At 46.0% G+C, this 16,309-nt stretch overlaps 1 protein-coding gene across 1 annotated transcript; it reads right to left on the minus strand.

Moving 5' to 3' along the window:
• Nucleotides 1-7,872: 7,872 nt before the first annotated feature.
• Nucleotides 7,873-12,886, minus strand: PQBP1 (polyglutamine binding protein 1). The gene is made up of 6 exons (XM_033172798.1): nucleotides 12,756-12,886; nucleotides 12,471-12,582; nucleotides 10,349-10,458; nucleotides 9,419-9,532; nucleotides 9,210-9,270; nucleotides 7,873-8,085 (listed from the first exon to the last, which is right to left on the minus strand). The coding sequence occupies exons 1-6, from the start codon at nucleotides 12,820-12,822 to the stop codon at nucleotides 7,929-7,931; spliced, it is 621 nt and encodes a 206-aa protein (XP_033028689.1). The 5' UTR covers nucleotides 12,823-12,886; the 3' UTR covers nucleotides 7,873-7,928.
• Between the last annotated feature and the right edge of the window lie 3,423 nt (nucleotides 12,887-16,309).

Raw genomic sequence — 16,309 nt, forward strand, 5'->3', positions numbered from 1 at the left:
TTTAGATGATGCATGCACATATCTCAGTAGACCTCATCTTAAAATAGACATTTCCTCCTGTGTGTAAGAAAAAAGGGGGGTACCTCTTCTATTAAGTAGTTAGGTTTTCTAAATTAAAAAAATCTGCCTGATAAATTTGGAACACCCCTTTAAACAAATGTTTCTAATTGGCTAAATATTTCAGTGCTTGGGATCTGACATTTTATTTACGGTAGTAAGATCTAGGGACACAACATGAAAAATTACAACCATAAGGTAGTGCCATATCTTTGTGTCAGAGTTTGGCTTAGTTTGCGTAAATAGCAGAGCTGTACCCAGTCCCAGAAATGGGCTGCACACAAACTTCTTGATTAGCCTCCAGTCACCTCTTGCCCTGGTTTCTGGTACCTGTCCTTGATAAAGGACTGTCTTCTGAAGAGAGATTTTAGGGATGCCTTTTAAAAATACGTATATAAATATGAAATGCTAGTCTTCAGATTTCAGTCCTCCCCACTTCTCTAGAAATTCACTCTCTGGGATGCATCTTGATGCTCCTACAACACACATCTCATTGCTGAAACCAGCGGCCTAACTCTGCCCAGCACATGGCTGGCATGCAGACAGTCCCAGCGCCAATGCCATTCCCAGGCAGGACTGGGCAAGACCCTTGCCTCACTGAGCAAGAAGCAGTGTTGGCCTAACTTGGTATAAGGCAGTTTTCTATGTTCCTATTAGAACAAGAGCCTAAGAGCTTTGCAGGATCTGGCCAAAGGCCGATCTAGTCCAGCCTTCTGTTTTGGTAGTGGCCAACCAGAAGCCCATGGGAAGCAGGACTTTGGTGCCATGGTGCTGCTTCTATTTCCTCTGTGGCCTCCTCAGACAGTAAATCAGGAATGGAGAACCCACATGTTTCTCTAAAGCTGCTCCCACCTGCCTGACTCCTGGTGGCAAAAGACATGGCTCCCTGCCAGAAATTGGGTTGGCAGTTCCTGCCAAAATCAAGGGATCTGCATCATCTCTGGTTTGACCTCAAGCTGTACAGGTGCCAGGTGATAACCAGGTGTTTGACAAGTGGACAGCCCCACTGGAACACCCCCCGAATTAAGGGGCAAGTTATTTTGACACCTGAGAAATCACAACATGCAGTGCTGTAGCTACCAGGGGTGGGATAGCTGGTTTGTTTGGTTTTTTTGTCCTGGGTGAAGCCTCCAGAGGGTGCCATTGAGGCTCTCAGCCTGTGCCTGGGGGTGCCAAACTAGGTCTTTGACCTGGCTGAAATCATGCCTAGTTTCGCCCCTGCTTTCATGACACCTGAAACCAGCGGCCTAACTGCCCAGCAGTAGTGCCAGGAATGAGTGCTTTTCTAAGCCCAGCCTCTTCTCAGCTAAAGAAGTGGATAACGGTCATCCTACAAACACACCCCATGGAATAAGCAGTTGCAGGATAGGGCATGGTACTTAAAAGGACCCAACCAGGTGGGGAAGGACCCTGAGCAATGTTTAAGGGGGGTGGGGTTTGGTGAGGTAGAGAAGGCGAGGTTTCTGGGTGTCAGAACACAGATGAGCTACAAGGAATGTCCCTGGTAAAGGCTGGCCAGGGAACCCAACCCAGAGATCACAGGGCAGCGGTCCGGAAAGCTCTGGTCCCTTAACCAGAGGGCACAGATCCTCAGGGCTGAATGCAAAAGGCACTCGGGACATCAGGCAGTTTTACCCAGGACCCATCATATGCCATTTCAGACTGCAAGTTGGGGAGTCGTGTGGCTGAACGTTCCTCCCTGCACGCAGAAAACAAATTGTCACGAGAGAGTTGGTAGCCTAGTCTTCCCCCAGCTTAGCAGAAGAGCACATGCACACACAAGAGCCTGGTATCGACGCCTGTATTTGAGAGACACAGCAATAAAGCTGCTAGCACATTTGCAAAGCTAAGCAGGGTCCAGTGTGGTTTCAAATGGGGTGGGAGACTGCGTGTTGAGATTTCTGCATTGGGGGGGGGGTTGGCAAAGTTGATCTTTGGGGTCCCTTCCAATTCTGTGTTTCTATTCTAAGTAGGGCTGAGAGAGTCCTGTCTGAGAACCAGGTGGGAGGATGGAGGAGAGAGCCAGTTGCAGCCACTGCAGAAAAGACAGAGCTGGGTGGTCTGACTCGGTAGAAAGCAACTCCTACTGTTCCAAGTTTTGCATGTGAAGGGACTTTAAAACAAAAATTGATTGCAATGAGTCAATCTCTCTCTCTTAGTCTGGGAATACTTATTCTACCTGCTATGTGTGTGTGTGTGTGTGTGTGTGTGTGTGTGAGAGAGAGAGAGAGAGAGAGAGAGAGAGAGAGAGAGAGAGAGAGAGAGAGAGAGAGAAATGTCGCTCTGGGGCGCCTCACAATCTCAAAGGAAAATGAACTACCATCTAAAAACAACAAATTGTCTATAAACTAGAGGTAGGTGTCTATATACCACCATGGCTCTGACTTTCACTTGCAGGAGAAAAGTGGCAGCTGAAGAGGGCTGGGAAGCCCATGTCCTCTTCATGGGCTTTCCAGAGGCATCTTCTTGGCTGCTGCGGGAAGGGAGATGTTGGACCAGATAAACTTTTGGCCTGGTCCTTGGAGATGCTGTTCTTAGAAATTACGGCTACTGCCTCGTCTGCTGTTTGTGTGGCTGAAGCCTTTGTGTGATTTGCTCCATGAATCTCAGTTCACTTTGACACTAAATTTTAAACAGTGTAAAACAGGAGTGAGTGAGTTGGATTAATTATCTGACTCTGTATAAGGCAATTTCCTACATTCCTATGAGTGCAGAATTTGAAATATCCTAGTTTGGGTGTGGTTTTTTAATTTAATGATAGATAGATAGATAGATAGATAGATAGATAGATAGATAGATAGATAGATAGATAGATAGCAGAGTATACACAGCTCCCTCCCAAGGGCTAGAAATGGTTTGCTGCAGTACAAAATAGCTAGTGATGTTTCCCAGCGCTCACGGCTGTGTCCGTTGTGCAAGTGCAGAAATGGTTGGATGCAGAATCCAGTGTCCTAAGAACTGCAGCCGTCTCCTTTTTAAAGGAAGGTTTCAGTCTTTGGAACCTCCAAAGATTAAGAGAACATGGGCATGTGAAATTAGAAGCGGAAGGGAATGCATTATGCAAAAACTGCACATTTTGTTCAACTGGCATTTTTGTTTAGTATATCTAATCTGCCTCTGCTTTAAAAACACACGAGGTGCCTTTAACAACTTAATTTAAACTTAAATGGCATAATGTATACAGGTTGCAATGGTTTTGTTTGTTTGTTTCAGTAGAGAGTATTCAGAACCGCCCACTTCCCTTACCAACCCTTCCTACCTTCCCCGTTGTTCCCTTTCCTGGGTTGCATAATCTTTCTCTGCTAAGCTGGAGGTGAAAGAATTTCAGAGGAAGTTGCATTTGTGGCACACATCAGAGCTGGACAGGTTTCAGGCTGGTGAAATGTTCAGTACTTTGGTTTGTTATCACTAGAACCCTGACGTCTTATCAAGCAGAGCCAAGTGCAATATGGTGGCTCATGGGCAGGCAGACATACATCCAGAGCAGGCATGTCCAACAAGTAAATCACTGGATATCTGTGGTAGATCACTGGTAGATCATTGGCTCCTCCCAAAGAAGCTGAACAACTGTGGCTCCTCTAAAAAAAAGCTCAACATTTTACCTCCTCCCTGAAAAAAACTCAACAACTTTGACCTGAAACCCCCCCCCCCCGCTAAAATTGGCTTTCCCCCTTCCTAAAAAAAGTTCAACAACTTTGACCTGAACCCCAAAAAAGGGGGTAGATCACTGTCAGTTTTTAACTCTGTGAGTAGATCGCATTCTCTTGGGAGTTGGCCACCCCTGATCTAGAGTGAAGGAACAAGGTACAGTGGTACCTCTGGTTACGAACTTAATTCGTTCCGGAGGTCCGTTCTTAAGCTGAAACTGTTCTTAACACTTTAGCTAATGGGGCTTCCTGATTTCTGTTCTCAGCCTGAAGTAAAGTTCTTAACCCGAGGTACTACTTCCGGGTTAGCAGAGCCTGTAAGCCGAAGTGTTTGTAACCTAAGGTACCACTGAACTTCTGAGCACATGCACAGCCTGAGAATTTGGTGAGCATGGTACTGAACTCACAAGTACTTTCACATACCCTCCCAAAGCCCCTTTCACCACCCCCCCCGAAATAAACTTTTTTGGGGCTTTTTTCCCCTTGATGCCATAGAACAGAATTAACCAGGGGCTAAAACTCCAGCTCTGGCTACTGTTAAGCCTGCTCAGTGCTTTGATCAGATGCATTTTAATGTCACCAAGCAATGTCACCACATATTGTCTGCCCTGTCCTTTTTAAATGAAATCTGCAATTCTGAGAGTGCTGGATTCTGCACTCAGTGTCAGCATACCCTCCAGCATTTCTCTGATGAAAGTAGGGATGTCCTATTCAATTATCATCAGCAGCAGCATTATTAATACCCTGCCCATCTGACTGGGTTGCCCCAGCCACTCTAGGCAGCTTCCAACATATATAAAAACATAATAAAGCATTAAACATTTTTTTTTTTTAAAAAAAACTTCCCTATGCAGGGCTGACTTCAGATGTCTTCTAACGGTTGCATAGCTACTTATTGGCTCAAGGGTCGCAGAACTCCATACCCTCCAACGTTTCTCCAATGGAAATAGGGACGTGCTAAGGAAAAGCAGGACATTCCATGATAAATCAGAAACCCGGACAGCTTCTGTAAATCTGGAACGGTCCATGGGAAATAGGGACACTTGGAAGGCCTGTGTCAGCCTTTACAATTATAGAACAACGTGTAGCTCAGAACAAAATAGAAAATTCTTTCCAGTAGAACCTTAGAGACCAACTGAGTTTGTTCTTGGTATGAGCTTTCGTGTGCATGCACACTTCTTCAGATACACACGAAAGCTCATACCAAGAACAAACTCAGTTGGTCTCTAAGGTGCTACTGGAAAGAATTTTCTATTTTGTTTCGACTATGGCAGACCAACACGGCTACCCACCTGTAAGTGTAGCTCAGAGTCTGTTTTGGTTTGTCCAAGAGCATATAACAAAGAACAAGTGGTGCACACTTCCATTTTCTCTCTGAAGGGTTTGTGCGTCCATTATCCTTTTAGCTCAACCAATATATTTTCATGCTTTCTTCCAGGATTTTGGCTAAAGAAAAAGGCTCTTAATGCACCAGAGGAACAACTTGCAAGACCTCAGTAGCTCTACACCTCCCCATGCTGAAGAGCTCCAGGTTTTAGATTTCGTCCTGACGCTTCCAAGGAGCTGGCGAGTTCACAGCCTCGTTGTGTTTACAAGGATGGTGGGACCACCCCGGCGATGGCAGCTCTTTGGTGACCACATTTACTCTGCTCTTCCTGGCATCAGATCAGCATGGATTCGTGATGTTATGTGCTTTCCATTGACAGTGGCTTTTCTTTCAGGCACCTGTTGCCAACCTGCAAGACCTCCAGAGGTTTGGGACCACGACTCCCATCATTCCTGACGGTTGCTGACTGTGGCTGTTGGGAGTTGGAGTCCAACAGCTGGCAGGGCTATATGCTGCTTTAAGGTTTGGCTCACGCTTGGTGCCGATGACGTCAGGCAGCGATTCGCCATGTGTGACTGAGCCATCACAGTTGCACAGAGTCGCTGCTGCATGAAATGAATCTTTGAAAAAGGGGGGAGCAGCCATTATTGCATCTACATCTTAGTAGCCCTGGGGGAATCCTCCAGTCCAACTTTTACCTAGAGAGGCTGGGCCAGTTGTGTTTACAGAACTTCTCCAGCATGAAGAATCTTACAAGCTGCAGTTTGGGGCAACCAGAGCAGGTCTCATCTTTCTCTCTCTCATCCCCCCGCCTTACCCCAATGTTTGTTCAACATGCAACCTAGCAGAGTTTTTTTCTGGAGAACTCAAAGGCTTGCTCACAACTTTGTGATGTCTTGATTGGTCCTGATAACGGTGCTACCATGCTGTGATTGGGGATTCTTCACCATGGCCCAAGGACAAGCACAGCTGTCTTTCATTTTCATGGCTATCACAGATCTCAGTTCACCAGATTGGTAGTTGTCAGTCAGTGAAAGACAGGTCCATGCAAGCATGTATGAGACATTTTTACGTACTATGCACTTTGTGGCCCCTTCCACACTGTACGTTTAAATATGTATCACACCACTTTAAGTCCTCATGGCTTCCCCAAAGAATCCTGGGATCTGTAGCTTAAGGGCGCCTATTCCCCTCATTGAACTACAATTCCCAGTGGTTTCACAATACTTCTTCCCAGGGAACTCTGGGAATTGTAGCTTCAAGGGGAATTGGGGGAGGGGTCTCCTAACAACTCTCAGCACCCTCAACAACCCACACTTCCTGGGAATCTTTTGAGGAAGAAATGGCTGTTTAAAGTGGTATGATACTGAGTTAAATATATAGTGCAGCCAGGGCCTGTGAATAATAGCTGAGCACCTGAATGCTTTGGGACAGTATCCTGTTTGTTGGGGGGGGGCTACACATACATGCCAATACTTGTTGCACTCAGCTGCACTTGGGGGAATCATTTTCTTTGAAGAACAGTGCCAGATTATAATTTGTGTCCAAACCTATTTTGTTTTGTTCCCCCCATTGCAGGAAAGTAAAAGCCAACACAGTCCCACCAAGTCCTAATTCCAGTCCTCTGATTTTGGCTGCTTTGCAGCTTAGCAATTATTTAAAGGTACATTGTTTGGCCAGTTAAATTCAGGCTTGGTGGGTCAGAGGGATGAGAGTTGGAAAGGGGCAAAGATGCTTGGGCTGTTTCCAAGGCTGGGAACAGAGTAGAAGCTGATATGAAGGCAGGGCACCTACCCACCCATTTTGCTTAGGTCGCCACCTCATGTGTGCCTCATTTTTTGCTGTCGCTGAACCAAGTGGGATGGTGCCCAGGTAGAACCTACAGTCCTCGTTCATCCCCTCCATCAGAGTGGTGCTGTAGCATCATGTGTAACTCAGTATTATGAGAAAATCATTGCTTAAAGAGATCTGCGCTTGGAGCAAACACATTATATTTTTAGTACTGACAATGCTTTTCCAATATTTAATATTGTAGAAACTAATACATATTTGTAAGCAAACAAACTAGATGTGGAGTTGTCATTTACAAACTGCTCCATGCCATGGCTGCTGGCTCTGGGCAAATGGATATGGCTTTTGTGATGTACATTTTCTACCTGGAACACATCAAGGTGATACATGGTGTGGCTGAAGACATTTCGGTGCTGGGCTCTGCTGCCTTGAGTTCTCCAACCTTTATTGACCAATGTAAAGGAGGGGATCAGCTTGAGGAGACGGCAGAAGTTCTTTTCCTTAAGGGACAATGTTCCCATGATGCTCATATACAGCAGTGAGAAAAGCATGGCAGAGACAACAACAACTCTAGAAGGTTTACAGACAGGTAAACAGGTGCCTTTCTAGACCTGTAGCTCCCTACTGGTATAGAAAGCCACTCCTGTGGCCTGATGACATCACAGCTGCTTTTTGTAGACTTCAAACATTACAAGAGGAAATTGAGTCAGACACAGGGGACCCAATGCCTCAAGAAAGCAGCGATGGAGTGCAGCAGAACAGGAGAGCATCCTTTCTGCGCTACTTGCAATGCAGTACTGCCCCTGCTGGCCCAACACAGGAGAGACAGATATTGCCATAGAGCTGGGATTGGGAACTTGTAGCCTTCTAGAGATTGCTGGGCCACAGCTCCCATCGTCCCAGACGGCATTTGGCCATGCTGATGTCGGCTGGCAAGAGGTGGACTCCCAATGCTTGGAGGGCTGCAGGTTCCCCCAGCTCCCTGGACCGAGCCTCTTCTGTGCATGGCGAGTTCCGTTATTACCATACACAGCAAAGCCACTCGCGGCGCTTGTTTTCCTCTAGCTTTATTATCAAATACATTAGGGAAGGGAAGAATGAGCATCTCAGTCCTGCTGCTTGGCCCGCGAAGCTTCTGCATTAGCGCGCAAAACGGCACCAGGGCTTGGGTAGGGGCGCTGCTGGAAGAGTGGGCCAGCTGCCGTGGTATCTGCGCCAGTCTTGGCTTCATTTCGTTTGGGCAGCCCAGTGGACCAGGTTCCCCTAGAACGGGAAAGAGCAGGGGTGTCAGAAGCAATGTTAGCCAGCCACACCTCACACTTGGCCTGTTCTCCGTTATAGCTTCCCTGACAACATAGCCCCCGTTTTGCCTCAATTTCCCTGCAATACATCTGTGCCCCTGCTTTAATTTCCTAGACTTCACTTTGAGATAAGGAGTCAAATCTCTCTAAATGAGTGAAGACACCTTAAAAATACCACCACACTTTCAAAATTCTATGAACAATGTACAGAAGCAACATTCAGGTCTCTTGTGTGTGCTGCCCAATGTTACAGGAGGTCAGTAATTTTGGAGACAGAATTAGACTTTCCAGAAAAAAAGCTTTTTAAAAGCAAGTTTCTAGCCCCTGGTGAGTACAAAAATATGCTTCTCGGTGTATGGGCAATGGCTGCTACAACCTTAGAAGGCAAAGAAGTGGACAAAAAAGGTTTTCCAGGATTGGGTTTTTTAGTGCTCTGCAAAACTCTCTCTTCGTTCCTTCCCACGGCTAGAAGAACTTCATTGTGAGATTATGCAAAAAACAATTTAAACTCGGCAAATTTGATTAACCAATGGAAGCTTCACAACTCGGCCTCTGAGGGCAACATTTTAAGTACTTATTCTAGGAATAGTGCTTTATAGAATCCGTTTCTCATGCTCCAAGATTTGTCTGCAGCGGTGGCCCAATTGCTCTTAGACAGCATTGGGCTGGGGTGGAGGGTTCCTCCCTGGGTTAAGAGGACTGCAACAGGCAGCTGGAAGTGCGGAGGGGACAGGCTTGTGAACACCGAAAGCTCTTTTTAATGTTTTCTCTGCAATTTTACACACATTTTACTTACCAAGGAAAACTAAATGGTATTAATTTAGCCAAAATGCCTCTCGACTTCCCAAGTCATGTCACGGCTTTTTAGCACCCTTCACTTTTGGAATTTGATATCTGAAAAATTCAACACGCCCTAGCGCTGCTGAAGGCTGAATCCAGTGAACTGGAGACCTCTGTCCATGCCTGTGGTGCCCCTGTCTACCTTCATGGGGGGAGGGAGTGGTTCAGCTGCTGTGCCAAGCTTAAGGGACATCTCCTGGAGCTGCATTGCTGAGCTCCCCACCCTCCCATTCTGAGCAGACTCACCGGGGAGCATCAGAGTAAGCACTGGGGTCCATGGGGTCAAGTTCTTCATCCTTCCGGCTTGCTGTGGAGGACAGACAAGAGGAATGCAGGAGTTAGGCCACCGCCCACACTTCCCATTCCCCAGTGGCAAATGGATCTCAGAAGCCCTCCCTCAAGCCCTTGGCAAATCCTTCTGATGGCAGGGTCCCACAGTGGGGAGTGGCCCTTACGCTTCTTGCTCTTGGGGTAGGGGGCCAGCTCCTCCCGTCTGTGGTAGCGGCGCTCCTTCAACTCTTCCCGCTCCACCTTCTCATGCAAGGAGTGCTCCATTTTCTCCTCGGCATCTGGGGGAGATGCATGAAGCTTGCATTACAGTACTCAAATACAGTCTCCCCTTGGCCCAGACCCAGACCTTTTTTACATGGTAAAGTCACAACTGCATTTGTTGCTGGGCTTCGAGAATTCTCCAGCACGTATGAAAATTGTCATTTGCCACGTCTAAGAAATCTCTGGAAGGTGGATTAAGTCAGGATGTGCTGAGCTAGGCCACCCAAAACAAGTCCAGAGGTCCAAAATCCACTTAAAGAGTCCTCACCAGCTGCCTTCCAAAAACACATTGCTATCAAAGCAGAAATCCCCCCACACTCTCTTAGACACTAGATTTATGGAGATGCCAACTGATCATGAAAGTCAGCTTGACTTGTTCCTTTAACTGCAACTTAATGTGCAGAGATCAGCAGATGGAAGTTTTTCATATCTTAGAGATAAAGTGTTATCTGCTGGTGCAGGGATTAGCTCGGTGGCTCTCAAACTTTTTTACACTTTCAGAATAAAAATTTGCTCATGCCACACCAATTTTTTAATTGGTAAGAAATACACTGGAAAACAAAAAGAAACAACACCTAGCAGTGCTTAATTTACAACACAGAACACAACTACAATCCACCATATCCCTATGGCTCAATGCAGATAAGAAATGTAAAATATGCTTGATAATATCAGACATGCATTAACCCCAGCGACCAAATATCAGATCGCATAGGACTGTGGTTTGTCTCCCTCTTCCACAAGGCTAGACCCAAACCCTTCCCCCTTAGCTTCACCTCCACATCATTCAAAATCAGCACATCCCATCCAAAAGCAAACGCAGGCAGCCTCACCTAAATTGCTCTTCAGTTTCTTAGCTGCTTTGGTCACCACTGAGCTAGGATCATTGGGCGACAGCCACGAAACCAGATCCGTCTTTATGTTCCAATAGTAAGGGAGCCCGCTATGAAAGAAGACGGGAGATGGTTTCATCCATTGCCATTCATAGCCAATGCCTGCATTACCAAACCACGGGTAAGCCCTTTGTTTTGTCCCCATAGGGATGAGGAACCTATTGCCCTCCAGATGTTACTTGGCTTCAACTCCTATCAGCCCCAACCACCTTTGTCACGAGGGCTAATCAGAATGGCCATCCCCAACAGCCTCCTCATGCCTGTCTGAGGATTTCACAGGCCACTAGAGGAGCGCCATCTGCTCTCATTTACCAGGACACACACTCCTGTTGTGTCCCTGGACAAAAGTAGCAGCTGGAGCTAAGGTTTAAGTTTCATTAACTAAATAAATATCCTGGCTTGCTTCTCACCCACCGACCTCTCTTTCACACAGCTTTGAACAAGTTAAATGGATTCTTACCGTATATTTCGCTCCGTAAGACACACTTTTTTCCTCCTAAAAAGGGGAAATATCTGTGCGTCTTATGGAGCGAGTGGTGGTCCCTGGAGCTGAATTGCCAAGGGGCCAAAAGAGGATCATGCTTTTTATTTTACAAAGAGAAAAGGGGGTGTTGAAAGGAGCCCGCTCAGCAGCTGATCAGCAAGAGATCGGGAGAGAGATAAGAGTCCCGGCTTGCCCCCTTGCCCAGGCCTCCATTGTTGAATGTGCTGCAGAGGGAGGTTGTTTGTTTCCCCAGCAACATGTGACTGGCTGATTAGATTATCTGTCTGGAAACTGTAGAAAAGGCTCCCTTTCCTTTAGAAGCTGCAGAAATGTGAGTTGAACCCCATAAAAACAGGGCTTTTCCTCTTTGCTTTTCCCCCTTTGCAAAAAAAGCTGCAAAACTTTTAGCTGATCCTCAAAAAAACAGGGTTTTTCCCTTTGCAAAAAGCTACAAAACCTTTAGCTGATCCTCAAAAAAAACAGGGCTTTTAGAGGAGGAAAACCAGAAAAAATATTTTTTATCTTGTTTCCTCCTCTAAAAACGAGGTGCGCCCTATGGAGCGAAAAATAAGGTAATTGTCTTGCATCCAGGCACTGATGGGCCCATTTAGCTTCAATAACTCTGCAGTAAATGGGACTCCCAGACACTGTTGTGCTTTCTGTTTGTTCGCTTGTAACTTATTTGTTGATTTATTATTTGGGGGGAGGTTTCGTTTGTGTTTGTGTGTTTTTTGTTCTTTTCTTCGTTATGTATTTTGTATTTTTATCTTGTATTTTGATGTTGCGAACCTCCCTGAGATCTATGGATGAAAGGTAGTATATAAATTTTATAAATAATAAGTCATCATGAGTATGAGATTAACAGATACATTTTCCCCACCACACACTTGAAAGCTGGAGCCATAATTGAGAACTATTAACTATAACCTCACACCACCATTACAAGGCTAGTAGGATACAGCAGCTTGACTAGTGCTGGGAGTTTGAAACTCCCATTGTTCTAGGCACATTAGCGCAAGCAGTTTCTGAGCCCTGGTGCAGTACTAAGAGTGCCTAAGATTTCAGATTAAAACTGCAGTGGGAGGAAAGGAGGACCTTTTTCTGCCTCCCCACTTCCAGCTACTCTCTGAAGACTGGAGAAGAGACCATCTTAAGAATATATGGGGGTGGGGGTGGGCAGGGAAAGGAATAGACCATGTGAAAAATGAACATAATATTTTAGCTGCAGTTCATTCATTTTCAGCTTTGTATTCTTGTTATAAAAAAGCATGCCTGGACATTCCGTTGCTGCACCCATAACCTTGGCTTAAGGTTCTGTTTACCTCCTAGCTGTCATATCTCAGTTTCTAACGCTGCTGAAGACATGCTACCCTCTTATCAAGAGGTGGGGAACCTTTTTCACAGACAACCTTCCTGGGGTAGTAAGCAGTAGTGGGCAGGCTAGAGGCAAGGAGGAGGCAACATTTCAGGCATAAGTGCAAGAAGGGCTGGGGAGGAGTATAGCTTGGGGAGGCAGAGGCATGACTTGGAGAACCATATTCAAGCTTGGAACCTGAGATTCCCCACCACAGCTCTTACCAGGCAGGGTCAATGACTTTGTACCAGTTCGGTGGCAGGTTCTCAATCCTGGTAGCTTCGTAATCAATGTGGTCGTCATCATAATCTTCTGCGATAATTTCTTCCTCTGGCTCTGACAGAAGAGAGGGCCCGAAGGAAACGGGATTAGGCTTGAAAAAAATATGCGGGCAAGATGTAGTAAAGTCTCATGAGCCAGATTATATGAGATGAACTGTTCTGTTCTGTTCCTTTATGCAAAGCCTAGACAAGCATCCTCTAGCTAACCAAGGACACCTCTATACTTACCAGGCTCTACATGCTTCAAAAGCCCTCGCCTGGCCAGGCGGGACTGCAGAGCCACTGGCAGTGGCATTAGGAACTTTAGGAACTATTCAAGCTGAAGCAGGTGGACAAGCCTTTCCTCAGGTTCCCTGTTCCTAAGCAGATAAGAAAAAAAAATAACACATTACATTTTGTGACATTTGAGTATCTCCTCCTTGCATCCTACATTCCAGGAATAACCTGTAACCTTCCCTGCCAGAGTTTCTACTCCATTTCTTCAAACATTCTTTCCCTGACAACACAGAGCTACACAAAACCTTTCATGGCATTGCCAAGTCCCATTCCTGGGAGTTTGGTGACAACTGCTGCACCACACAATGAGTTCCTCTATACACCTTCATGGATAGTTTAGGAACTAACATGAACTTGTGTGTATGAGCAAAGGGAAAGGGCCTGATGCAATCTGCAGCAGGGGTCTGGAGAAAGTTGTTTGACTGAATAGATTCAAGGATTATCTGTCTGCCTTTGTCTACAGGTTAAGTTTCTTACCCTTCTGCACACTACTTCAGCTCATTGCACTCTCCAGTTTAGCAGAGATATCCTGGGATTTATTTGAAGCATTTAAACCTGCCCTTTAGCCCCAAAGGCTCCCTAATCACTTCCATTACCACTTGATTCCCTTAAGCCTAGGTGAATGAGACAGTTTTTGCTCAATGCCTAAACACAGATAGTGATGGCGCCAGGCATGCCTCCCTGGGGAGAGCATCCCATAGGCAAAACAAAATCGAAAATTCAAAATCGATACTATCTGAAGAAGTGTGCATGCACACGAAAGCTCATACCAGGAACAAACTCAGTTGGTCTCTAAGGTGCTACTAGAAAGAATTTTCGATTTTGTTTTGACTATGGCAGACCAACACGGCTACCCACCTGTAACATCCCATAGGCAGGCAGCCACTGCTGAGAAGGCCTGTTCCCATATCACCACCCTCCACACCTCCCTCAGAGGAGGGCCTTGGATAACACGCTGGCAAGGTCCAGGTTAGAGGATCATACATGGGGCTAGTTCTTGCTGAAGTTTCATTAGTACATCAAGCCTGCAGCTCAGTAGCTTCCGCTGCCTAGTGCTCACCGAACTGGTAAATTCACATCTGAGCTGTGCCACTTTAAACAATGCATGGGCACTGCCAAGGAAAGTGGTGGGCAGGGAGAAGGCTCCCTGCATGCAGAAATCTAGCATCCTGGCGAGGACAAACAAGAATCCTAGAAAGTATATAGAAAGCTGTATTTCGTGGGTTCGATAAAATACTCAGTCGTCCGTAATGTGTCAACCTTCAAGGTGCCATATATTTATTATTATTAATAACTGAATTTATATACCACCCTAGAACCACACACACACACACTGCTTCTTATGCAACACGACTAACCGTCCTGGAAAACATTAGGGAAGGGGGTTCGAGCTTGGCTGCCGCTACATGCTAGCTTTCTACGTGCAAGGTATGGCAGGCGAGGCGCCCATTCGCCGCCTCAGGGAGAGACAGCTCGACCCCCAGGCCCCACTCTGCGACCCCCTCACGGCAAAGGGCCTCCCCTCAGGACCCCACCCCCCCCCATATATCTCCCACCTGCCGCGGTGCAGCCAACCCGCCTCTCGGCAATACCCGCCTCAACGCAAGCCGAGGAGCCTCAGGCTTCTTTCGGGTCGAGCGAGACTCTTTTCCATCTCCCGCCCCCAACACGTGACGCGCCCCGACCAATCATCGTATAACGAAAGCACAGCCCGCCTGGGCCCCTTCCGGTCTTGAAAGGATTTGAGCAATAACAGGGATTGGGGGGGGAGGGGAAAACCCACAACGGCCAATCCAAGAAAGGAATCCCAATTGGGTCCACCCACTTTCGACTGTCTCTTAGCCAATCAATCAGAGATTTGGTTTGCTTCTCCAATGAGCGGGGGAGTGAAGCCTCTGAGAGCCCGCCTTCTCTTTGATTGGCCGCGGGTATTGCCTTGCAGGACCATAGAGGCAGCAATGAAGAGTCGTTCACTACCATCCATCCCCTTTCTTGGCACTTGTGAAGTGAAGTGGAACCGTTTCTCCCCTCCAGACCGACAGTCAGGTTGTGCTTCCACAGCAGTGACTAGAGGAATGACTGCTGGGAGGAGCGCAGAGAGAAGAAACGCATCTGAATTGGGCCCACCTGCATCTGCAGCAGCACAACTAGACGCCTTCATCTGTCAGAAAACATGTATCTCCCAAATCAGTCTCTAACAGCCACAGCAGACACTAACTCTCCAACAAAATAAAAAATAAAAATAAAATCCTTCCAGTAGCACTTAGAGACCAACTAAGTTTGTTATTGGTATGAGCTTTCGTGTATCTTCAGATACACAAACTTAGTTGGTCTCTAAGGTGCTACTGGAAGGATTTTTTTTAAAAAAAATTGTTTCGACTACGGCAGACCAACACGGCTACCTACTTGTAACTATAACTCTCCAACAGTTTGACTTTACCTTCGAAGACGCACTCCTCCACTACTTCCCGAGACAGAAGGATGCCCACAAAACACTCATGCATATGCATATACATCTTCTTTGACAATCACTCAGAGCCGAGTAAGATCGTCTTCCATGAACATGGTCTTAACAGTGAGTCTGTAAGGATCCGTACATCCTTCCACAGTGGGGACACAGATTTCCGGGCAGGACTTGATCATGGTGAGGATCTGCCAAAACATACCTTTCTCTTAGCTCCCTTCTCCCTTTCGTCCTGAGTTCGTGCTTCTTCAAAGTCCATGGCACCTTTGGTAAAGGTTGGAACACTCGTAGGCCAGTGGTTCCCAATTGTCAGTGTTTATACTACATTTTTAAAGACCACCCCCTTAAAGATTTGCCTTGAGAGAGTCTTTGAACCTTTTTTGTTGACCAGCAGCATTAGCTTTCCATTTTAAAGTTCGGAATAGAGTAGTTGCTTTGGAAGACGATAATCAGGCATCCGAACATCATGACCAGTCCAACGAAGTTGATGTTGAAGAATCATTGCTTACACACTGGTGATCTTTGCTTCTTCCAGTACATGGGCATTAGTTCGCTTGTCTCCCCAAGTGATGTGTAAACTTTTCTGGAGACACCGTTGATGGAGGAGTTGGAGATGGCGGTTATAAGTGGTACATATACACATACCACAGAGCTTCCAATATATAAAGAGATGCTATGTTGCACCTAAATCATTTTTTAATGGAATGCAGGTTTTCTCATATATATATATATATATATATATATATATATATATATATATATATATATATATATATAATATTCCATTTAGCATTGTACATTCACATCATCATTATCCGCTATACTGCCCTGAGCCTATCAACTTCCTTCCCTCCTGCCTCATAGCTTTCGAAATTAAGCTTTATAGCATGCACACGAAAGCTCATATCAAGAACAAACTTAGTCGGTCTCTAAGATGCTACTGGAAGGAATTTTTTAATTTTTTAATTTTGTTTTGACTATGGCAGACCAACACAGCTACCTACCTGTAACTTTATAGCATTGCAATTTATACGTTTTCCAT

This window comes from Lacerta agilis, chromosome 16, assembly GCF_009819535.1.
Source record: "Lacerta agilis isolate rLacAgi1 chromosome 16, rLacAgi1.pri, whole genome shotgun sequence".
In the NCBI taxonomy this organism is placed as follows: Eukaryota; Metazoa; Chordata; class Lepidosauria; order Squamata; family Lacertidae; genus Lacerta; species Lacerta agilis.

What these genes read in the sequence shown, in the direction of transcription:
- PQBP1 (XM_033172798.1), bottom strand. Translation starts at nt 12,822, where the DNA reads ATGCCACTGCCAGTGGCTCTGCAGTCCCGCCTGGCCAGGCGAGGGCTT. An exon ending in TTTGAAGCATGTAGAGCCTG is followed by an intron (nt 12,583 to 12,755) that starts GTAAGTATAGAG and finishes CTCTTCTGTCAG; the next exon opens with AGCCAGAGGAAGAAATTATC. An exon ending in GCTTACTCTGATGCTCCCCG is followed by an intron (nt 8,086 to 9,209) that starts GTGAGTCTGCTC and finishes TTCCCGTTCTAG; the next exon opens with GGGAACCTGGTCCACTGGGC.